This window comes from Epinephelus moara, chromosome 7, assembly GCF_006386435.1.
Source record: "Epinephelus moara isolate mb chromosome 7, YSFRI_EMoa_1.0, whole genome shotgun sequence".
Lineage (NCBI taxonomy): Eukaryota > Metazoa > Chordata > Actinopteri > Perciformes > Serranidae > Epinephelus > Epinephelus moara.
This window is the reverse complement of record NC_065512.1, coordinates 21,025,645-21,049,516: the sequence shown is the minus strand read 5'-3', so window position 1 is coordinate 21,049,516 and position 23,872 is coordinate 21,025,645. Positions and strand designations below refer to the sequence as shown.

Sequence of the window (23,872 nt, the reverse complement as noted above, 5' to 3'; positions counted from 1 at the left end):
GAAAAGCCTTTCAGCGGGTTGTCTTGGTGGAAGAGGAGCTCATGTCAGGCACGCTCCTCATAAACAGCCCTTTGTTGGTGATTATATCCTAATTACACCAGTGATGGCCAGTGAGTGACATATATGTTATTTGTCTTATCTAAAGAAATCAGAGCAGCAAGGAGAGACATGGGAGAAGAAAGACGGTGTGTCAGTCTCGCAGTCTGGTGGCTTTATCACGGCCCATTCCTACCCAACAACCAGCACAGCGGAGAAAACTGAGATACAGTATGTGTGCTGAATAGACATCCATGTGACTGTAGGACTGATAACTGGCCTATTTCACTGCATTATGAAATTATATCTTGTTATTTACAACTAGCAGGGGAGCAATTTGTTCCATGCGCAGAAAATTTAAAGGGATAGTTCACATTTTTTGAAGGGGGATGTATGAGATACTTCCAAATCAGCGTATTAGCTACAGATGATGGCAGGCAAGAATACCGCCACAGACACAAAGCAATGTACTGGTGTGGATGGGGGCAGCAGCGAAATATATTTAAGCCACCTAAAAAAGTAAATTTTAGTTTAAGTGTATGCTTTATTTCAAATATTTTCACTGATTTACCCTGCTGTCAGACAGCCCTATTTGACAGGGAACCGGACAGAAACTGAAATTAATTCATGCTCTCTTCAAAGCATGACTCCACTCACAAAAACAGTAAATTTACCTTGGTGAACACAAGTTGAGTTGCTATTGCTGACTCAATCAGTTAGTTTTTTGTGTTACCGTGCAACTTTGGTGTTTAAAGGGTTAGCTCAGATTCACCAAAGTCGCACAATAACACAAATAAACTAAGCCATGATGGCAGTGGTAGACCAGCAACTCCCAGGTTCGGCAAGGTAGAATGACTGTTTTTGTCAAAGGCTTTGACAAGAGCATAGATAAGTTTCAGTTTCAGTTCAGTACCCTATCAGAAAGGGCTGCCTGACTGCAAGGTTTAGCAGTAAAAATAATCAAAATATTGCATACACTTAAACTGATATTATTGTTTTAAGGTGGGTAAAATACGCTTTGCTGCTGCCCTCATCCACAGCAGTACATTGCTTACCCTTTGTGGTGGTGCTCCTGACTGCTTCTCCAAACTGGGGGCAAGCCAACCACCATCTACTGCAGGTAATACACTGACTACGGACATCATACAACCCAAATTAAAGGAATCAAAACTATCCCTTTAAACTATACCCCCTCCTCACCTGAGGCCTTGCAGGTACGCTGGTCTGCTTCGAGAGTGTAACCGTCTTGGCAGTGGCAGCGGAAAGAGCCCCTCTCATTAAAGCAGTGCTGGCTACATAGTCCAGGGGGACTGCACTCATCTACATCCTCACAGGTTTTGGAGTCATTACTCAGTTGATAACCCACAGGGCATGTGCACTGGGCCCCAAATGGCCCTTGGATACAACCGTGGGTGCAGCCAGCATTGTTGTCAGAACAGCTCTCCTGATCTGAAAACAGGGAAAATACAATTTAGAACCCAGAAAGGGAAAAGTAAACTAAATACAAAATCTACTAAATTATGCATTTAATACACGTTCCAATGATAAGTTCTGAACAAGACAGCACTAACTACTTTAGTAAGTGTCTTTAGAAGTCTGAGCCAGAGCTATTTTTTATCTATGTTTATGGAAAATTTATTGTTATTTTTATCACAAACACTAACCATTTTTTTTCATCGATTATGTTTTGAAACAAATCTACAAATATCATAATAGTTATTAAAGATAGTGTGTTCAAATGAATCAAAACTACTTGCAGCATTTCTACCAATGATTGGGAGTTTGTTCCTACCTGGCAAAGGCTCGTCTGAAAGCAGTGACAAAGGCAAGAAAGGAAAATCACAGATAATTTTCAGGTTAATACAGGTCAGATCACACACATGCATGATTTCAACACAAGAATCCAAAGACAAACAGGTAACAGTCAACACATGAATTTCTGTGGAGTGAAGCCCTTGTTTACAGAACACGAGAAGAACGTCAAATTAAACAAAATCAATTGGAGGTTTGATCCTGCTTGTCATGTGATGTGAAAATTTAATTGAATTTGAGGAGGCCAGTAAACTTAGAAATGTAATAAAACAATTAATTATTTCTGACAGACAAATGTTCCAGGCAGACAAAGAAAGCAGAGATCAGACTTACTGCAGAGAGGAGACTCGTCGGCACCATTGGGGCAGTCAGGAGTGTTGTCACACACAGTGGTGAGGTTGATGCACAAACTGTGGCCAGGGCATTGCCACTGCCAGCTTGGACAGCGGAAAGGTGGCGTGGGACAGTCTCTTTCATCGCTCATGTCCCTGCAGTCGTTGTCCCCATCGCAAAGCCAGCTACGTAATACACAGTTTCCATTGTCACAGCGGAAGAGTGTGGAGGGGCAAGTGCGAGGTGGGCAGGCATGGTGTTCATCACTGCCATCCTCACAGTCTGGATGACCATCACACTCCCAGGTAGATGGTACACAGCTGCCGTCTGACTGACACTGGAATTCACTCTCATGGTGGCACATACCTGGGGGCCTAGTAGCTGAGATACATCAGGAAACATAATAAACAGCAGGTTATCCCAGTTCATAACCTTGCTTCAGTAATATAACCAATGACCAAAAGCACTATTTAAGTACTTACGACAGCTTTGCTCATCGGAGCGATCGCTGCAATCAAAGACTCCATCACATCGGTAGTAGGAGTTGATACACTGGTGTCCACTGGAGCACTTGAACTCATTCACAGTGCAGTTGTAGACTGAAAAATCCAGTTGAGTACGTTAAACCTGATATTCAATATTTCCACAGTTTTGTATGCATGCTGAGCTCAACTGTTGTGCAACACAAGTAATGAGATCAATAAACTAAGAGGCTTAGCAAATGCCTGTTAAATTTTACAGTGCATTCACTTGACCTCTACAACTTCTTGAGCATGTTTAGCAGGTACAAAGTTGCTGAAAGAATGAATGCATGAATGACTGAACAAATTCTTTATTGTGAAATGGCTGATAAGTGAGAAGTTAAATTGAAGCAAGTTTACAACTAAGTCATCAGCAAGTCGGGATGATGAGACTTGACACAAATACTGTAGATTTGAACAGCAACTAGTTTTATTAGTTTTCTAAATACATGCAAGATGAAAAGGATTTTTTTTCTATCACAGATGAAGACAAGCAACTATGAGTATGTCCAGGGAAAACTGCAATCCAGAAAGGTACTCACTGCATCCCTGCTCGTCCGCTCCATCCACACAGTCCCTGTCCCCATCACAGACATAGTTGGGGTCTATGCAGCGGTGGTCTGGACACTGAAACTGCCCTGGGTGACATGTGCTCCCCAGGTCTGTCGGCACAAATTGTTAGACAACAATATGAGTCTACAAGCCTTTCTTTGTCAACACACACAATACTGTGCAAGTCTAGTCTAGTCTAGAAAATCAATGTTTCAAGAAGTAGCTTAATAATGGCAACTGTCTTCCACAGACAGAAGTATTTAGGACATAGGTGGGGTATTCAACATTATACACATTGCCTGATCCTGGATAAAGTTAGAGCAAGCAGCCTGCAAGCTACATCCGGCCCAGAAGCAACATCCGAAGGGTACAGCATACATAAATATATACATAAAGATTGGTGTAGCAACACCGCCAATCATATCTTTCACAAATCAGTGTTTGTTTATATGACACAGTTGTAACCATGTTTAGAATGAACAAAACAAGTCTCTCAGCAAATCCTATTCATTTCCAGTCTGAAGCCTCTGTGGGTATACTCACGGCAGTCGGCTTCATCTGAACTGTCCCCACAGTCGTTATCAGTGTCACAACGCCAGGTGTTTGGGATGCAACGGTGGTTGGCACAAGTAAACTGATTAGCAGGGCACGTCCCAGGTACCTGGGTAGGACAGTTGTTCTCATCACTGTTATCAAAACAGTCATTGTGCCCATCACAACGCCATCCGACAGGCACACAGTGCTTATTGGCACAAGTGAATGCAGAGGGGGAGCAAGTGGTGTCTGAAAAAGAGATGATGATCTGGATTAAAATATTATAATGTTGAACAGAGTTTTAAAAAAGGCCCAGGAGCATGAAAGTGTTTTTACTCCTGTCAGTTTGGGCCAGTATAATAGGCTAGATTTACACAAAAAGCATTACTGTTAATTCCACAGTTGACTTCGTCACTGTTGTCATGGCAGTCGTCAACACCATCGCATCTGTAGCTGTTTGGGACACATTTGCCGTTGCCACAGGAGAAGGAGTTGGCTCCGCACTGCAGCGTGGGGGGCTCATTGGAAGGGTCTTCCACACATGTCTGGTGGTTGGGCAACAGCTTCATGCCATATGGACAACCACACACCCTCTGTGAGTCCGGTGCTGGGAAGCAGAAGTGGCTGCAGTCTCCGTTAGGATTTGTCGGCCTGTTGCAGAGGTTGGAACCTGAGAGGGAGAGTGGAACATAATTACCAGCAATATGATTGACAAGTGTGAGCCTCAGCAATGCATGAATAGAGAAGTGAGAGGAGCAGTGAATAAAGCTACTGACCAATCTGAGAGTTGGAGTTGAAAGACTTGACATGCATGATGTGACTGATTCCTCTTCTGATAATGACCATCTCCCCACCGTCAGTCTTGCGCACACGTACAATACCACCCAAGCGCCAGTCAGTGAAATATGCATAGCCTTCAAGGGATGGGAGCAAAAGAGCAAAACTTCTGTTAGTTTATCTTTCACCACCTCCTAGTTACAGTACTTTCTCTATTGACATGACAATCACTAAAGCAAGAGGTTAAAGTCAGTGCCAGTGAAATTAAAGCCAAGGTAGGTAGTTTGATTTTGGCATCCATGGGCAAAAATCCCATAATAAATGTTGAGCATATTGTAATTCAAATAAACCTAAAGTAAATTACACTTCTGCTCCTGTTTTCAGGCTTTAAAAAATCTAGCCCATCACAGGACTATGTCCAATCACAGGTCACTTCAGAGAGAAGGCGTATTTTACAGATGTAGATGCGAGTGTACATCCCTTCGGCCAAAGCTGAAGCCAAGGTTCATGGCTGTGGCTTTATGTTCACAGTCATGTACCTAACATTAGCTAGAGCCTTGAATCACAATGTGTCCTCCGCCTCACTGCCCGCTGCTACAGACTACCTCGCCAGGGGTAGAGCAGGCAACAGCTCCTAAGATGGACCCTTGTTGAATCAGCCAACTTTCTGTTGCTGCCATTACACAGATTAGACCTGGTGCTGCTGCTGCCCACCCGCCCGTTGTGACACCCGGTGCTGGGGGGCTTGTGCCCAAAATTCTTGCCAAATTCTAGCTGCTACAGCTGCCGACCAGGGCTCCTTCCCCCAAGCTAGTGCTCACTTTTCTCCTGGTCCACAGTTGCAGGTTGGAGGCAGAGGGACCATGGAGTGGTAGTTAGCTAATTCTTGTCTCATTTGTGGTCTGATAAACAGACAGGGAGACAGAGAAAGTGGGGCAAGGAGGGGCTGACTGAATGAGCTGTGTGTAGCTGTGCAATAACATCAGATTAAACAAATCAATGTATGGGAAAGGCTAGGTCACTGTATGAAGTGCATGCATGTGCCTTGTCCTCTGGTGGGAGAAGCTTAGTGGGGGGGAGGGGTGCTTCAGGAGAAGGGCGTATTTTCAAACTCTTTTTCTTATGATTTAGCTTTAACTCTGTCTTTATTGATATTAAATATATGATCCTCTCCTAGAACTTTATAGGCAACGTGTTGTTCATGCCAGGACTTATTACCTTCAAAAATGGTAAGACCAAATGGATGGGAGATCTGGGTGATGCGGTCCAAGGTAACCCTGTTCTGTCCATCAAAATTGCTGTGCTCGATTTTGTCAAAGAAGGCATCCACCCAATACAGACGCATTGAGCTGAGTGGAAATCAAAGCAGAGAGGGAGAGTTTAAAATGGGTCACAAACTCTGACAGGGGAGTGATCAGAAAAACAGAGCTATTGTAAACCATAAAACAAAAAAATTACATCAATCTTAGGTGCAATGAAGGCAAAACTATGTATTATGGACTGTTCTTTTCAGCGTAGCTATACATGGCCACATGGCTATATGATGTTTGACTCACCTCCAGTCAATAGCTAGGCCATTTGGCCAGCCAAGAGTAGTATTTACAATAGACAGGGCATGTGACCCGTCACCCCAAGCCCTCATAATCTTCGCTGGCCTGTACCAGTCAGTCCAAAAAATATACCTGTCCAAGGAAAATAAAACACCAAGCATCAATGTCATATTCTATCCAAAAAATGAATTGAATAGTTGGAAACATCTACAGTACCTGGATAACAAAACCCTATTCACTTGGAATTTATTTTGGATACTTCCACATTATAGAGCTTCTCTGTTTAAGCCAACTTCTTAGTGTCTGCTACAATACTACCCTTCACACTGAACTAATCTGAGCTGGAGGCCTTATGACTTTGAGGATATTGGAAACAACAGCATGTTGTAAATAAGGATCCCTTTTATCGAGAGGGGGGCTTAATTTGCGGACTTTAACCAGACAAACATGGCTGGTTTTTCAGAACCTTCCTTATTCCTATCTGTAGTCTGAATCCTGCTAAATCCCTACAAAACTTAAAAGTGTTTTTTATAGTCTCTGGTGTTATATTAATTTACCCAACGGGAGGATGCACCACGATGGCCCTTGGGTTGTTGAGATTACGTATGATGGCTCTCCTGGATTTATCAGCCAGCTTCATGACAGATATGCTCCTGTATCGCGGGTCGGTCCAGTAGAGGTTTTTTGAAATCCAGTCATAAGCCAGGTCCTCCACTCCATCCACTCTATTGGCTGCCAGCACCTCCCTGCCTGTGCAGATCAAAGCAGTCAGACCACCGTTTAACACAGAGATGAAAGAGGAACACATTTAAATAAATAGGCTGTCAGCTTGCATTTTTCCCCATGTGGACCGGACAGAGAAAACTAGAGCAGCTCCAAAAACAACACCAGTGATCAGAGCAGTGGTGTTTCTTTTTATGTGTGTGGTGTGACTGTTCGTGGACATTAGTGACTACTTCCCACAGCTTAGGTGATAATTCTGAAACTAAATATCAAACCTGCTCGGTAAAGCATTTTTGATTAGTCTGTCTTACTTATTTTCAGGTCATTAGTTAGAGATGTAAGTTGATTATATGATCCATTTTCCACTATCCAAACTTCTGTCCACTCCCTCCCCCATAGTACCAGTCGGCCCCATCAGGCACTCCCTTAACTCCCTGTATAAGCCTGGTTGAATCACATGGTAAAGCTCTCTGTGAGGAAAACACTGGAAACATATTAGCTGCTGTTTCTCATACTACACTATTTTTTTACTACTACACTATTATTATACTGTGAATGCAAACAGCATGTTTTGAACAACTCAACTAGAGCAGCCAACAAGATGCTCACCAGTTCCATCCACTTTTTGTTTATAGATAATATCTTTGGCTGTGTCTGAGAAGAAAATGGCATCATCTTCAGCACTAAAATCCACCCCAACAAAGTAGGAAGGTGATCCAGTGACGGGCAGGATGATGTCCTCCTGAGAGGAGAGGTTAAAGGGGATTCCTCTCACAGCCAGCTGGCTGGAAAACAGCAGAAACTGCCTCACAGCTGGAGATAAGAAATCAGAAGACAATATGAAACAATTTTGTTATTAAAACCAAAGATTATCAGCCACACAAAAACATCATACCATAAAAGAAAGGGGTAAACAAGATGAAACCACTGTGGGCTGCTGTACAGGTGAGTTTGAGGTGAGTCATTACATTCTTTGGGTGTTAAAGGGACAGTGCACACTAAAATCAAAAATATATATGTGAAAATATTACATTAATTAACACAAACATTGATGCTGTCCTCCTTGGCTTCAGCTAATACAGTGGTGCTAAGTGAGCAGTAGATGCACGCTTCCTTCTGTACGATGACACGGTTGGCGGGCATAGTTTGGTAGAAAGTAAGTAGTTCCTACATGAAACCGCTAACAACAAGGCCTGGATTTTTTAAGGTACGTGTGTACGTAATGTTTTGATGTATTTTTTTGGCACTTTGAGCACCACAAGCCAAGTGACATCTAGTTCCATTATATTGGAAAGCAAGCAGAAATCTCTACGGCCGATATCTCCAACACTCTGCCCCTCACACCAAAACAATCTAGACTGATAAATAGCACTACAGGTAAGAGGAAAAATATGTATTTTTGATTTGGGGGTGAGCTATCTTATTAAGTATAACTTAACACACAATGAAACATAATGAGATCTCTTAAAGAAACAAATCACTTCAGTTATAAGACAAATGTTCTCTTACCAAAACATCGCTTGCCATCAGCATGTAGGTCGTAGCCCATGCTACATTTGCAGCGGTAACCCAATCCTCCATTGTCACTCTTGTGACTCAAAACACAGATCTGCTCACATCCACCTCTGTTTGCACTACAAGGGTTAGGCACTGAAGGGAAAAACAAAAAAATCAAACTGGCAAAGTTATTAATTACAGATTCAGATGGTCTTTAACCACGGTTATTTATGATTCTTACTTTAGAAAAACTAGCAGTTACATGGCAGAAAATCGTGTCTCACTGAGTGACTCACCATATGGCTGTTTCAGCTGATGTATCACTGCTACTCCATGTGGAGTCTGAGATGTACTGTAAACAACTTGAGGACTGCTTTCACTGAACTTGTTGGCTTTCATCACAGCCATCCTGGTCCAGTCAGTGAAATAGACATTGTGCTCAAACAGGCTGATGCCAAATGGGTGTGGGATAACAGTACCTCCATGAGCCACTGTTTTTCTATTGGAAAAAAAAGTTAATTTATTAGAATATAAATGCATGGACCTTTCTACTGAAACGCTGTATTATTTTTGAGGAATAACACAACATATTTACCTATGAAGGCCATCATATGTTGCAGTTTCAATGTAGTCATAGCGACTGTCAACCCAGTAGATGCGCTTGGCTTCGATGTCCAGTGTGATACCAGCTGGCCAGCCAAGTTTACTCCCAATGATCCCGTAACGGTTAGTGCCATCCATGAAGGCTCGCTCCAGGCCTGGTTGTCCATTCACCGCCTCCCAATCTGAGAAGAACATATACCTGTGAAAGGAGGTTAAATGTTTAATCTGGCAGTTTTCTCTGGGACAGGATCATTACATGGGGACTGCTATGTATGGGACCACAGAAATGCCATTACATGTCTTCCCTTCAGAAAAAAAAACTTGTGACTTTCCTCTTGTTAATTAAGTCTAGCATCCACAGCATCACATTATGTCTCCAGGTGGGTGGCTGTGCATTTCACCAAAGAGCTGTACATTAATTTCCGATAAGCAATTTCTCTGCAGCCACCTGGCTCTACTCCCCCCTTGAACTACACTATTGGATTACAATGAGGGTCATAACTTACATTGCTCCTCACTAATCCACCCAGGGCAATCTGCTAATCTCACACAACACCCCCCATTATTCCACGCCAATGGAGCACGACAGATACTGTAGGTGGGGTTTGGGAATGCGTGGATGGATGAATGGATGGAAACTTGGAGATGTGCTTACCCGACAGTGGGGTCCACCGCCAGCCCTCTAGGGTTTCCGAGGTTTTCAGTGATGAGTGTGACCCGGTTACTTCCATCAAAGTCCACCATGTCAATCCTGTTGACGCTGGCCTCCACCACATACAGTTTATTGTTCACCCAATCCACCGCCAAGTTCTCAGGGTAGTCAACTGATACATTTAAAACCACCTGCATATTGGAACCGTCCATATCCACAGAAAACACCTGTACACAAAAGACGCCATTGTTGTCAGGAAATTAGCTCTGAGGTGGTCACTGCTTCAAGAAATAAAGGGAAGATATTAAAAGATAAGTTCACATTTTTTTCAAGTGTCTTTTAATACAGTACTGACAAGCACGTAAGTGCATTGCAAGTGCTATTGGTCAATGTAAATGATCCCATGTTCATACTAGCCACAAAGAGATCCCTTCTTAAATAGGAAATAGACAACTTGTTTGCTTTAACTTATCATTATGAAGTAAATGTTTATTGCAGGATGTAATGGCTTTAAAATAATGACACCATTGGGGTTTAAATTGGTTCTCTATAAGCCTTGCTTTCATGATTCAGCTCTGTTAGCCACCTGATGCAATCTCCCAGAAAAATGAAGGCTCCATTTACAGAGGACGGAAAGTTCATCAACCATTGTGCAACCAAAACAGGAAGAGGATAGCGCTCTTGTTATGCCCAGTAGCAATTGGTAGCTATCCCTAGTTACCAAAGAGTATCAATGTCAGTTCTTTGCAATTACTGTAAGCTGTTTTGTTGAGTTGCCTCTGTTGTTGAGAAACAAATTTCAGGAACTAAAAAAAGGCAGAGAGAGATAATTTCTTTGTTTGTCTGATGATTTTGTCTTGTTACATTTCTGTGAATCCTTTAAAGTGGTTTTCTAAACCTGCCACTAAACTGATACGATGATGGCACAAGTTTCTCAAACTGGAAGCCTTGGCACCATGCAGCTGGTTGGGGAGGTACTGCTCTTAGCAGCTCTGCTTCTTTTGAAACAAGATCCAGACGTCTAAAAGGCAGGATTTTCAACTGACCTGTTTAAAGAGAAACTGAAGATGTGGAAATAGCCTGATAGTTTAACCTTTCTGGTTGCATTCACATGCCCTGTTTGTGCTTTCCCTACATTTAATCTGACATGCTGCCATGGAGGTGGCTGATATACACAGATGCCCAGTCAGAGATGTGTCCAGGCCTTTCAGCCCAGTGGCTGCAGTTCAAACCATTGAGGAGCCAAAAAATAGGCTGAACAAAGACTTTTTAGCTGGCCAAAGAATGCATATAGATGAACAGTGCCATTGAAAACAAATACTGCATGATTACTTCGAACAAGGTCGAGTTACAAAAATTGCACCTTGGTATGTGGACATCATACCAGCCTATCAGACAGGTTTCAAGTTTAGGCCATTTGGATTCCATTCCACATCTACTTCCCTTCATTATGACCCAGCCGCAAAGGAGCCAACAGCTATCCCATTATTATGGTATCAACATTGCTGATATTTTACAGGATAACTAAAAGAATTTCATCCTGGACAGCTCCAGTCTAATTCAAGCATTTCCTCTACAAGAAACTTCTCTACTCCCATAAACTGATGCCAAGGCATAACGGCATTTCATCAAGGTAAATTGGATTAAAAAATACCTTATTCTGAATGGTATCAGTCCAGAAGATCCTACGGAGATTATAATGGAAGTCCACTCCCACTGCAACCCCTCTGTTCTGTGAATAAACCAAAGTGCGCAGACTGTTGCCTTGGATGTCACCTATTAGCAGGTCTCTGCCATTAGAAAATAGCAAGGAAGGGACTCCAGCTGCAGCGGAGACAAAACACAAGGTATAAAACACAATATAAATAAGTAATTTGACAATTTTCGATTAGAACCAGAGCCTAGTTTGTGATAAAGGGACAGTTCCCCCCAAATTGAAATCATGTATTTTTCCTCTCACCTACAGTGCAATTTATCAGTCAAGATTGTTTTGGTGTGAGTTGCCGAATGTTGGAAATATCGGCCATAGAGATGTCTGCCTTCTGCCTGCAAGCTAGCATTACACAACAGCCGAGGAGGACGCCATTGAAGTTTACATCTCACAATATCACGAGCACGTGCCTCTTATCTATGAGAAGATGCACGCTTCCTTCTGTGCGGTGATTTGGTTAGCGGGTGTAGTTCGGTAGAAACAAAATAGTTCAAGCATTAAACTGCTCACAACAAGGTCTGTGGATTATCTTGAGTAACCTGGTCATGATTTCTGAAAAGAGACATTGCTGTTAAGTTTTTTAAATGCATTTTTTGGTGCTTTGAGCTCCACAAGCAGAGTACCATCTAGTTCCATTATATTCAAGAGAAGAAAGAAATCTCTACAGTAGATATCTCCAACACTCTGCAACTCGCACTAGAACAAGCTAGACTGATAAATAGCACTACAGGAAAGAGGAAAAAATGCATTTTTGATTTTAGGGTGAAGTGTCTCTTTAAGCAGAACTCTATTTTGTAGTACCCATGCTTCACTGAAATATCAGTGGAAATTTACAGAATGTAGCACATCACTCAGATCCCTGACTCAGACTAATGAAGGTAAAGTACTTTCTAGCCACTATCATTACACACTCTTTTCAGTAAAGCTAAAGGCAGAGAGGTCAGCCTCTTAGTCAACACTCTTTCTATGTTCCACAAAGCCAAGAGACTAGCTAAAACAACATTCGGTACGCAACAATGAACCAGAAAGAAGTGCAGACGCTCAGTAAAGCCGCCACAGTGGTTGGCAAACAGGAAAGGGGGCTATGCTAATGGGACCTCATTTAGACGGATCATTCACACACACTCACACATTCAAAATGTGAGCATACTGTATGTGAGAGAATGTATAGAAAAGATAGGAAACTGCACTCACTTGAGGCGTCAGCTCTGCAGTATCTGTGCTGCTCCAGAACGTAGCCCTCTCGACAGCTGCAGCGATGGGAGCCTATGCGGTCCTCACACAGCTGGTCACACACGCCCCACATCGAACAGTCATCAAAGTCTTCAGCAAGAAATCAAAATCATAGCAGATGAGGATTAAAGACTGGTTTGTTTTGCTTGAGTCGAAACTCACTTTTATCTCATTTTGAGACAACAACATAAAACTCTATTGAGGTGTGAACCAACAAAACTTTCATATCCTTTCCCCTCATTTTTTTTTATTCAAGAGTTTGTGCTCTGTACTTCTGAGTCCAAACAAAAACAGCAAACTTTATGTGCATCTCTAGATCTTGCAAACCTGATTTGATTTGATTAGGCCCGGGCCAGAATGAGTATTGAGTGTCACACACGAGAGTCTTACTTCAGTAAAGCTTTTTTTGTGTGCACTTCTGATATCCTGTGATTGAATATCTCACTTGTTCCGAACTTAGTGAGGAAACTCAAACCACACAAAAAAAAAAAACACACAAAAAGGTTTCCAGTGAATAGCGCTGAAAAGTTTTAAGCACTAGCTACTGCTTATCTCATTTACTGAGCCAAAGTAGGAACTTTCTAATACATGAATAAGTACTGGATATCCAATCTTAATAGTCCCTCCAGAATGCCACCATGACAACTGATGCAAATTCAACCAATCCTGTGTGAATTCTGCGCAACCTTGCAATTCTGTCCAATCACCTTTACTTTTTCATATATTTGACCTCTCATCCTAGTTTCCCATGAGTCACCATACCCCCTTTCTTGTTTCTGATTATGAAGACGCGAATTGGTTTGACATCAACATCTCACATTGACAGCACCAACATAAATTACTGCTAAAGACGGTGCAAGGCAGAAAATTTTGGTGGAGCACAAACACTAACTACTGCAAAATACACCCAGAGAGTGGCTGAAATGTGACAACAACAGAAACATCAAATCACCATGACCGTGGCTGTTGCACACAGCATCCACCAGCCTTTCTGGTGAGGCTATTTAAAACACCAAGAACAGTGCAAGTTTATTCTCACTTGAGCACACTGCCTTTGATTTTTAATAAATTACACAAAAAAAGCAAATATTTTTGCAAATTTCATCTGCCCACACAATTCAACTGCAAAAAGGCCTGCGAAATCTTGGAGGGATTGACTGATTACAAGAGAGAATCTCAATCATGAGCAAAGGTAATGTAAATTCAATAAAGGCTACATACCTATACATGAGCGACTATTGTTGCTGCTGACAATGTATCCAGAAGGGCAAGAACAGGTCCCACCATCAGGGGAAGCATGACAACGATGCTCACAGCTCAGAGAGGCACATCTCCAAATACCTGACCAATACAGAAACCACATTAGTGAATGAATATATTTCAGTAGCACAGTTTCTGTGATATAAAATGTCCCTTGTTGTGTTGGTACTAACTGCAGTTGCGCCCAGCAGTAGTGTTAGTTTCATCCTCTCCCTCCGGACAGTGAGCCGTCCCATCACACAGCTGATCCATGGGGATACACAGGCCAGAGGAAGGACACGGCCATTCTCCTGGGTAACACTCCCGCGCTACATTATCTGCAGACAAAACAAATTCGTCTGTGTGCAGGCTTAGAAAAGGGAAAACAAAATCAGTAAACGGGGAGAGATTTCCTGAAATTTGCCTCTTGGGAATTAAAACATATTTAGTGTATAAGGTACAGGCAGCCTTATCTCCACAAGAATGTGTCGCTGATCTTAAGAAAATTGTGACTAGGACTTTATTGTCAGGGAAATTACTGTCACTTTAAATCGATGCAGGGGAGTGGAGCTTTGAGGGGGTCACATGGGGGCTCAGAGGGCTTCTGCAGCCCATCCTCTAAAAACACACACTCTTCACAGCCGTGTGGAGGAATTCTAAAGCCCTTTGGGGGGCTGCGTGATCTTGTGCCACAAAGAGGCATTTGAATAACACACTTAAAGGAGCACAGGCATAGCGTCTTGCTAGCCCGGACAAACCATGGAGACTGGAGATGAATCAGGTTTGCACAGAGAGCTTGAGTTGCTACCCATTCTAATGTTGCTTAACCAGCCAAATGTTTTACATTGCTGGTCCTTACAGCAAAAAAAAAAAAAAAAAATGAACAAGATTCTTGTCAGCTTGTTTTCAACTGTTGTATCCATACCACAGCCTTTTTCGTCTGCATTGTCCTCACAGTCATCCTCTCCATCACAGACCCAGACTTGGTGGATGCAGCGGCCACTGGGGCAGGTGAAGTAGTTCCCTTTACATGTAGGATATGCTGCAAGTGAAGTGAACACAGAAAAGACCAGAGAGTTACAAGTAAATCTATCTGGGAGAGGATGCGAGTCATGTGGTTTGATTAAGAGAGAAGAGGCTACTTACTGCAGTTTAGCTCATCACTTCGGTCTCCACAGTCATCATCATGGTCACACACGTAGCGTTGAGGAACACACACCCCATTATGACACGGGAACAGGCCCGTGTTGCAGTGCTGTGCTAAAGAAAACACAACAGAGAAAAAACGGTGATGATGAGATGTATTTCTAACAATGGCTTCTACGTGAGCTGATAATCATTAAAATTGACTGGCTTCTTACTGCAGTTGGCCTCATCAGAGCCATCACGGCAGTCAAGTATCTGGTCACATCTCTGGGTGCGGTTGTAGCAGGCCCCATTAGCACACCTCAGCTGTGTGCACTCTGGGTAATCTGAAAGATTAAATCATCATCAGGGCAAAGCTATGCATTCAAATCAGCCTGACAACTGAGTTCCTTTTAGCTTTTAGACTGTGAAAAGCTCAACGAATGGGAAGGATAAGAGATTTCAACGCCACCACCATAACAACAGCAGCCGCCACAGCATTCTTTATGCAATTGTGAGATTACCACAGTGTGTAGCGCTGTGAGTCTACCATGTCGGCACAATAATAGCATAGCAGCTGAACTTCAGCTTGACTAATCCACCAAGGAATCTGCAATCAACCTCTGACAACAAGAAGCATATTGTGGCCCATTCTGTCAGTCAGCGAGCCTCTTAATCTTAACAAATTGATTAAAATGCCACAGGAGCCTGAGATACAAAAAAAGGGAAACCACCCGGGAGAAGACTTACGGCAGTCTCTCTCATCAGACCCATCTGAGCAGTCGGCCAGACGGTCACATCGGTATTCTCCTGGGATACATGCCCCGTTACTACAGCTGAACTGGCCACTGGTGCACGTCCTTCCAGCTGGGGACAGATTGGAGAGCAGCACATAGACAGGTTTTATGTACGTAGCTCTTATATGCACTTAAAATGATCTTCTTATGCTGTGGATAAAGGTACTGAAAAGGCATTGAATTCCTTAATTTACATAGACTTAAAGATCTTATTGTTCAAAATACATTTGGAATATTAACTTAGTATATTTTCCACAAAACATGTTTAAGTTCCTGAAGAATTGCTGATAATGTAAAGTGTACTCACGGCAGTGTTGCCTCTCATCTGAGCCATCCTCACAGTCCTCCTCATCATCACACACCCACACATCAGGGATACACTCGCCGTCACTTAAACACTGGAAGTGACTGTCATCACATGTTACCTGAGCTGTGGGAATACACACAAAGCATTTCACTATTTATAACAATTGACTGTATTCCAGTAATGGAAAGCTATTATGTGCATTTGCTCAAGTACAGTAGTTTAGTACAATTTTGAGCAGCACTATTTATTACTCTTGATTGTTTTGCTTTGAGCTGTGAGTCAGCCGTAGAGATGTTTGACTCCTCTCCAGCATACTCGAACTCGATGGCACTCAGCTTGTGGTGCTCAAAGTACTAAAGAAATACATTTGAGACACTCAACAGCAATGTCTCTTTCTAGAAACCATGACCCAGGTACTCTAAATAATCCACAGACCTTGTAGTGAGCAGTTTCATGTAGGAACTATTTTCTTTCTATTAAACAACGCCTGCCAACCGTATCACCGCGCAAACGAAAGCATGCATCTACACATGCAAGAGAAGCTCATGCCCCTGACAGCACGTGTAAACATTAATGGCGTCCTTCTTGGCTGAGCTGTAACATTAGCTAGCTCAGTGGTGCTGGGTGAGCTAGCATGCACGCCTCCTTCTGCGGGTGTAATTCACTTGGCGGGTGTAATTCGGTAGAAAGAAGATAGTTCACACATGAATCTGCTCACAACAAGGTCTGTGGATCACCTTGAGTAAGTGGGTCATGTTTTCTGGAAAAAGACATTGCTGTTGGGGTTTTTTTTAACAAGTAGAGTGCCATCTAGTTCCATTATATTTGAGAAAAGGCAGACAACTCTACACCCTATATCTCCAGTGCTCATCAACTCACACCAAAACAATCTAGATTGATAAACAGCACTACAGGTAAGAGGAAAAATATGTATTTTTGATTTTAGGGTGAACTGTTTATTTAAGATTGTACTTACAAAACATAAAATTGACTTCTTAAATGTACTGGACTCAATATTACAGATTAAACTACAGAGGAGTACTTTTGCTTTCAATACTTAAGTTATATTTTGCTGTTAATACTTCTGGATTTAAAAATTTGAAACTTTTCTTCCACCACTGCTGTAATTCAGGTTGGAATGACGCATACAACAAGCATTTCACTTAATATCCGAACCCTCTCAGGTGCCTTGTTGGCTTAAAGTGTGATATAATGAGTAACTCACGGCAGTCGTGTTCATCAGAGTCATCCACGCAATCTGATGTGCCGTCACAGTGCCAGTCACCTGGTATACATCGTCCTGTCCCACAGCGGAACTGCCCCAACTCACATCCTAAACACAATTCAAATTTGACATAATTAAGTGTTTGATTTCAAGCTTGTTCTCACATGCTATTAGAACTTTTATCCACAGTTATTCATCAATGTTTTTTCTCAATTTTTGTTGATTACATTTTTGTTTTATTATTATTTAATTATGTCCATAACTTGTCATTCTGGTCACAAAAAGGATAACTGCTACAATCTTAAATACTTTATATTGAACAAACACATGGTGTAAGGGGGTAGGGATGCCTTCCACTGATGAAACTTCTTGTTAACAGCATTGACAAGCCTTGGAGACAAGCGTGCCAGCCATCCGCCCCCCCGACAGTTACACAATCTTCACCGCTCTCATCCCGAGCCTCCTTTTGATGTTCTCACTGAGTGGCATCTGTAGAGATAAGGTACCACCACTCTACCTTCCCTGACGTTTTCCAGGAGAGATTGATTCAGGCAGCATAGTTCAGTGGCAGAGCACTCCATCAGACCCGTCCAAATAGGAATGTGCAATTCTGATTGTCTCTCTGACAGCCTGATTTATGGTGCATGCTGTTCCTGTCTGAAACGTAATTGGAATAAATAGTGGTACTGGGTGGTACCGCAACCATTTCAACCCAAATTCTTCATGAGGAGAGCTGTGAGGTGGTGATTGGTGGTGCTCGCTTGGGGTTGGTGGTCTATCTCTGTCCTGTCTTATCCAGCGTTTTGGAAACACTCTTCCTTCTTAATCAAATAGTTTCCTCTGCTTGCAAAATATTGGGTTTTAGCTTTTCAATTTCACTATAATGGCTTTGAGTTACTAGTTATAAGGAACTGTAGATATGTGATGTGACAAAAAATATTAATTCCCTACAAGTCTGCAGCCTACTGGCTTGACAAATGCTATGTGAGTAAGAAGGGTTTATTGTATTTAGAGTCAGATGTTTATCATCTCCTTAATGTAATGTTCTCTTTTAAAGATGGATCACTTCCACAACAGTTGTGGGGTCACTGCCCGTGCCTCTGCACTAAAAGCCTTGCATATGCTCCAATCAAGAAATCTTATTCAGGCAGTAAAACACCAAACATCTTTATGACCAACCCAACTAAACAAGCTGCATATTTAACTCCTTCAGCAGCAACCCAGGGGGCAAACCTTTTTTCCTGCTCAGTTTACTAATGATAAAATTGCTTACAATCTGCTCAAAGGGAGCCTTTGTTGCAAGGCAGTGACCCCAGACGTTTCAGCATCATCTGTAGCATTGCAGCATGGTTCGCATACAGTGAAACAACTGCTAGGAGATGCACTCTATTTAGCAAAATTGCAATACGTAGATTCAGAAAACAGAAATAAAACTGTGTTATTAAACTGAACAAATACATAACAATAAAGTATTTTTTAAAATCTGCAAATTAAATGAATGAAAAAATGCTTTCAAACTCTGCTTTGGAAAAGTTCAAGATGTGTATAGCTGCCATACATTCAGACCTACTGTAGGTTTATAACTTTAAACCACGTATGCCAGGGAGAAACTGGAGGCTGGAGGCTTTAAAATGCAGCCAGTGTTTCCTGACAGTATTACTTCTGGGAAAGGTGACAGATACACTGAAGCTGAACCTTTCAACGGCACTATCTTGTGCAAGGGTTCTTCTTACATTCTGAAAAGAACGTCTTCTTTGTAACTTTTCCTTAATCCTCAAATTTCTACGTCTTCATCCTGACAGAGTCGCAATTTCACTACGTCAATCAATATTGGAGAAGGTAAAAGCCTGGGTGAATGGTGCAAATCTGCTATTAGGGGATACTTCATCCACAAAATGACCATTTGTAACTCAAATAGTCGTGCAACTTTACCTTGAATTCATCAAGAACACTTTTTCTCGCATGCTTTCATGAAAAAGTGCAAACATATTGATTTATTGATTGATCGGGGAACACGTTTAACAACAAAACTATATCAAATCATCTGTTCACAAACTTTGACACAACTCGTGCAGTGTAGTCTAAGTCTCATTTATCCAGTTGTATGCTCAGTACTTCCCAAACACTAAAACCTTACTATTTAAAACTGAACTGAAAGCAAAACTCGTGTTCTCTTCAAAGCCAGACTCCGATACTAAGCTTTTTTAGCAAAAATGCATGAGTCTGGGAAGTACTGAGCATTCAACTGGATAAATGAGACTCTGATTATACTGCACGAGTTGTGTGAGAGATTGTAAACAGACGTTTTGATATAGTTTCATTGTTAAACGTGGTCCCCGATCGATCAATGACTGAATATGTTTGGAGTTTACCAAAGAGGCATGTGAGAAAAACAAAGTTCTCGCCAGGAATTCAAGGTAACACAGCACAACTGATGTAAAAATAGTCATTTTGTGGGTGAAGTACTCCTTTAAGAATGTTTAATCTGGGTCTGATGATCAGTGTTTTCTATAAGCTTTTTGTTTGAGTGTTTTCGTGTAATTTAATGTTTTCCCTTTCCCTTCTCTCTAGCCTTGTCTTTCCTAATTAGCAACTTAAACCCACAGCAGGAGAGAGCACCGCACTATCCATGCAGGAAGATAAGGACATCCTACTATTGCCCAACAAAGAAGAGTAGTAGAGGAATTTTCATTAGAATGAAGCCCCCCATACGCCTTAAACCCCACTGTGAAATTACAATGGCACAAAAGAGGTGCCAGCAGGGATGCAAACTCATAACTGGAAGTGTCACCCTAAAAAAGTACTCATCAGGAAGGAGAGTACAGTAATAAGGGCTACTTCCTGCGATAAGGTAACACAAAAGTGTAACATGAGCTGCCCTTTCATGGCCACCCATTAAGAAAACACCTGTCCACTACCACTGAAACATCTCTTTCTGGTCACATGGGGTGCCTGAAAGATGTCTTCAAGCTTTCATCAATACCGTCTTGTTTTGGCGCAGCCCTCTGCACTCACTGAATGCGTGTGGAGAAAAGTGGAGAAAACGGCTGCTGGCAGCATGAAACGCTGGACCCATCCATGCTGTCAGAGCGAAGTGCTGCTGCCTATTTCATATGGAAATCAATGCAGCAGAATGCAGTCAATTGCCAAACAAGTGACTTTGGCTCTTAGTGCTACACACAAAACGGTGAAAAACCGAGGGGCTTTGGCAGTGGCATGGGAGCAAAAGGGAGGAATAAATAGAGTGTGGAATAAAGCCTTAGTCTGGTAAGAAGTGAGGAATACTCAACATGATTTTTGGTACGTGCCCTGACAAAAGCATGAGTGGAAAGAATCATAAAGTAAGTTGTCACAACGTAATGAGACAGCCACTGTGGACGACTTATTTTTCCTCTGTACAGTGAGTCACAGCTCAGCAACAGTTTACTGGAGGCTAGACTCCATCCTCGGTGTCTGTAACCTAGACTGAGGGAGCTGCAGGAAAAGAAAGGATTTGCTCTCCATTTGTGCCAACTGTGTTCCTGTTTCTAACGCGGTGTAACTGTTGCACAAGGATTTAGGCTCCTACACCGGAAAGAAGCCGGCATGTGTGAGGTTTAACGTGCACGTGCAGGCCAAGTCTGTGCCTTGAAAAGTTTGAACACAACAGAGGAAATTTTTACAGTCATTTACAGAGTCAAACTAAGAACAGGTGAGATCAAATCAAGACAGCCTAGCACTTCACCTGACCTTAATACTACCATACAATTACATTACAAGCATGTCTGTTTTCATTATTCTGGTTGTGAAATCAAAACTTAATCAATAACACCATTAAAGCTCTTACTGTGCACTTAATATGTTGTTAGGATTTCACCGGCTAATGATTAACGGGGATAATGACTCAATTTAGTGAAAAAAACATGTCTGGAGCAGCAAAAACGGCGGAGGATGGTTAACAAACCAGCACCGTGAAATCCCCTCACACTGTCACATTAGCCATTAATGCCAGTGTAAGCATTAGGCAGCAGTATCAAACACATGGGCTGGATAATGTTTTACAGAAGAAGAAACAACTATCAAACTAAAGGATTTCTGTGGAGATTAGAGGCCAGAACGTATCCTGCCCCCTCGTAATAAAACTGCTTAAATAAACTATTACTAATCTTCCTGAGTATCAAGTCAGATTCACACACTACTAGATTGCCTTCAGGAAGCATTTGATACTGAATACAACATGAAACAGTAATTCAGGGTAAAGCTAAATGACTCATTGGATTTTATTAAAACAGTCTACATCACTGTTAATCACAGCAAATCCAAGCTAATGATCAATGTGAGCATGCTGACAAAGTCTTTTGAGAGTCTACGGTTTCGGTCAAGTCATCGCCCACTTTCTTCACCTCAGTTGTCATCTGCAAATGTCAGCCACAAGCACTGCGACTGCTGCAATTCAAAGGAAATGCCAAGAGAATATTTTAAATGCTACAGCCTCACTGTCAACACTGTTAGGTTGTCTCTCTGGCAGGGACAGTCCACCTTTTCTGTTTTTGTGAGTGTCTGTCAGCCTGTAGGGAAACAGGTTCAGGATATTGTATATTAAATAGAAATAAATAAAGAGCTGTAGCCATGGCCTTACACTTGGTACAGTTTTTACTTAACTCCAAACTGCCCCTTAGGTAGAAATGGTTCCATTCTGCAGCAGCTGCAGTGTAATTAGTTGCTTGATTCACACTAAGGAGCTTACATACTAAGGGTTGAGCAAAAAGAAAGCAGATTACAATTTGAGAAGTAGGATCTAGCTGGGCTACAAACACAAGAGACAAACACAAGACTGTCATGCATAAAGAGCTGCGTCTGGGCATTTTGTCCGTCTCTTGTCTTAACATTAGAAAGTAAAGTGCTTCCTCGAACTGGAATCAAGTTTGAGTTAGTGGTGTGCAGCGTAAAATCTGCTCCACTCAATGAGATTTGTACCAGTAGCTCTCAGTGCTCACAGATTGTCTGTAAGTCACATGCTCTTTTCTGTTACCTAGCAACAGTAAAGCTCAGGCAAAAGTTCCTCAAGAGAACTTCCAATCTGTCTGAGGAAGGCTTTGTGCTCAACCTTTAAAGTAATACTATGTGGTAAAACATTTAGCTCCAGAGCCAGAATAACATTACCTAGTGGCCACATCAAAATAACTGGAGGTGACTGTGTAGATCCATTATAACAGAGGATATTCCCATGTGTTTAGTTGATTTGACCTTTTCAATTCCCTTAGGAAATGTACTTTTACTCACTGGATTGCTACTGTGATGATGTGTCCTATAAATGAATAAATAAAAAAGCAACAACTCAATTTTCCTGCACAGTAACGGGTTTGTTTTGATGAGCAACAAGTGCACTCAGTGAGTCACTAGTAGCACAACAACTCAGCAGGTCCTCAATGAATCACTCAACTGACAGCCTGAGTGCACGGGAGGAAAAAATCTAAGGTAAAATAAAAATAAAAAAAATCCATCCACACTACTTACCGTCAGAGTGGCACCATCTAACACAGTATAAGAAGACGAGGAAGAGTTGAAGTAGCAGTGCTCTCCACATTCTGGCTGGTCCGTCCAGCTCCGCTGTGCAGATGGAGGAGCTGTAGGGACTGGGGCTGGGATGCTGTTGCTTTCTTCTGTCTGTCTTTCTTGGCCCGCTAGTTGATGAAAAGGGGCGTGCACAAAGGCCAGGACAGCCGCTCCCCCAAGCCAGCCTCGGCCCTCCAGATAAATCCCTCTGGCCCTGGAATCTGCATAATGCCATGCAGGTCCGACTTGTCCCAAGTGCCAGTGATTTTTCACTCACAGCGTGCTATCAGCACTGTTTATTTGCTCTGCACTTGGGAATTAGGAAGGTGCACACGGGTGCTCAGGAGGAAATAATGATAGGAGCATTTAACAAGTTGAAAAACTTAATTTTAACAGGGGCGTTTCTAGGGTTTGAGGACACTGGGGGCTTAGCCCAGACCTCTGCTGGGGGGATTTCTTGTTTTTTTTTCTTCCTCTTTTTTTTTTTTTTTTTTTTTTTTTTAATGAATAAACTCTATTTTTATGCATTAATGCACCCTGGACCCCATTTTACTCTTATTTTTTCCAGATTGATTAGGAATTGTGGTGTTGAAATATTAGTAGTTGTTAGTATTGACTACAGAGTACAGAGTATCATTAAAATTTAGAGAAGTTTGAGGTAATTGTTTGTTGTTGTTTTTTTTACAAAAATCAAGTTCATTTATAAAGCCCTGTGAGGCAAATTGTGATTTGTGATATTGGGCTTTATAAATAAAATTGATTGATTGATTGATTGATTGATTGATTGATTGACTGTTGATGTGTTCAGTGTCTTTTATATTGTATGCCCTGTTTTCTTTTTCTTTTTTGTGTGTGTTGTTGTTGTTGTTGTTTTATGAACAGACTCTATTTTGATGCTTTTTAATGCACCCTGGCCCCTTATTCACCCTTAAAAACTGTTATCTTTTTTAATTTTCCAGATTAATTAAGAATTGTGGTGTTAAAATATTAGTAGTTGTTATTGGCTATATACAGAATACAGAATATCATTAAAATATAGAGAAGTTTGAGGTAATTGTTTGTTGTTTTTTGTTACTAATAAAAATCATGTTAAATTAATTTATTGTTGAT

The 23,872-nt window shown here is 41.7% G+C and overlaps 1 protein-coding gene across 2 annotated transcripts in view; it reads right to left on the bottom strand.

Annotated features, from left to right (window-relative positions):
• Positions 1-22,855, bottom strand: part of lrp2a (low density lipoprotein receptor-related protein 2a) — a 56,416-nt gene extending 33,561 nt beyond the window's left edge. The window contains exons 1-27 of one of the 2 annotated variants that reach the window (XM_050048677.1): positions 22,724-22,855; positions 17,228-17,335; positions 16,003-16,125; positions 15,649-15,765; positions 15,135-15,245; positions 14,920-15,033; positions 14,699-14,815; positions 13,968-14,111; positions 13,756-13,875; positions 12,496-12,624; positions 11,245-11,414; positions 9,594-9,817; positions 8,931-9,137; positions 8,632-8,834; positions 8,348-8,488; positions 7,448-7,651; positions 6,673-6,865; positions 6,122-6,247; positions 5,784-5,914; positions 4,565-4,702; positions 4,177-4,458; positions 3,798-4,037; positions 3,245-3,364; positions 2,664-2,780; positions 2,182-2,562; positions 1,829-1,843; positions 1,237-1,485 (exon numbers count right to left, since the gene is read on the bottom strand). In XM_050048677.1, the coding sequence (XP_049904634.1) occupies positions 1,237-1,485; positions 1,829-1,843; positions 2,182-2,562; positions 2,664-2,780; positions 3,245-3,364; positions 3,798-4,037; positions 4,177-4,458; positions 4,565-4,702; positions 5,784-5,914; positions 6,122-6,247; positions 6,673-6,865; positions 7,448-7,651; positions 8,348-8,488; positions 8,632-8,834; positions 8,931-9,137; positions 9,594-9,817; positions 11,245-11,414; positions 12,496-12,624; positions 13,756-13,875; positions 13,968-14,111; positions 14,699-14,815; positions 14,920-15,033; positions 15,135-15,245; positions 15,649-15,765; positions 16,003-16,125; positions 17,228-17,335; positions 22,724-22,793 (4,294 nt within the window). In that variant the 5' untranslated portion in view covers positions 22,794-22,855. The remainder of the gene's footprint in view (positions 1-1,236; positions 1,486-1,828; positions 1,844-2,181; positions 2,563-2,663; positions 2,781-3,244; positions 3,365-3,797; positions 4,038-4,176; positions 4,459-4,564; positions 4,703-5,783; positions 5,915-6,121; positions 6,248-6,672; positions 6,866-7,447; positions 7,652-8,347; positions 8,489-8,631; positions 8,835-8,930; positions 9,138-9,593; positions 9,818-11,244; positions 11,415-12,495; positions 12,625-13,755; positions 13,876-13,967; positions 14,112-14,698; positions 14,816-14,919; positions 15,034-15,134; positions 15,246-15,648; positions 15,766-16,002; positions 16,126-17,227; positions 17,336-22,723) is intronic. The other variant, XM_050048678.1, reaches the window with a different exon arrangement.
• Positions 22,856-23,872: the final 1,017 nt, after the last annotated feature.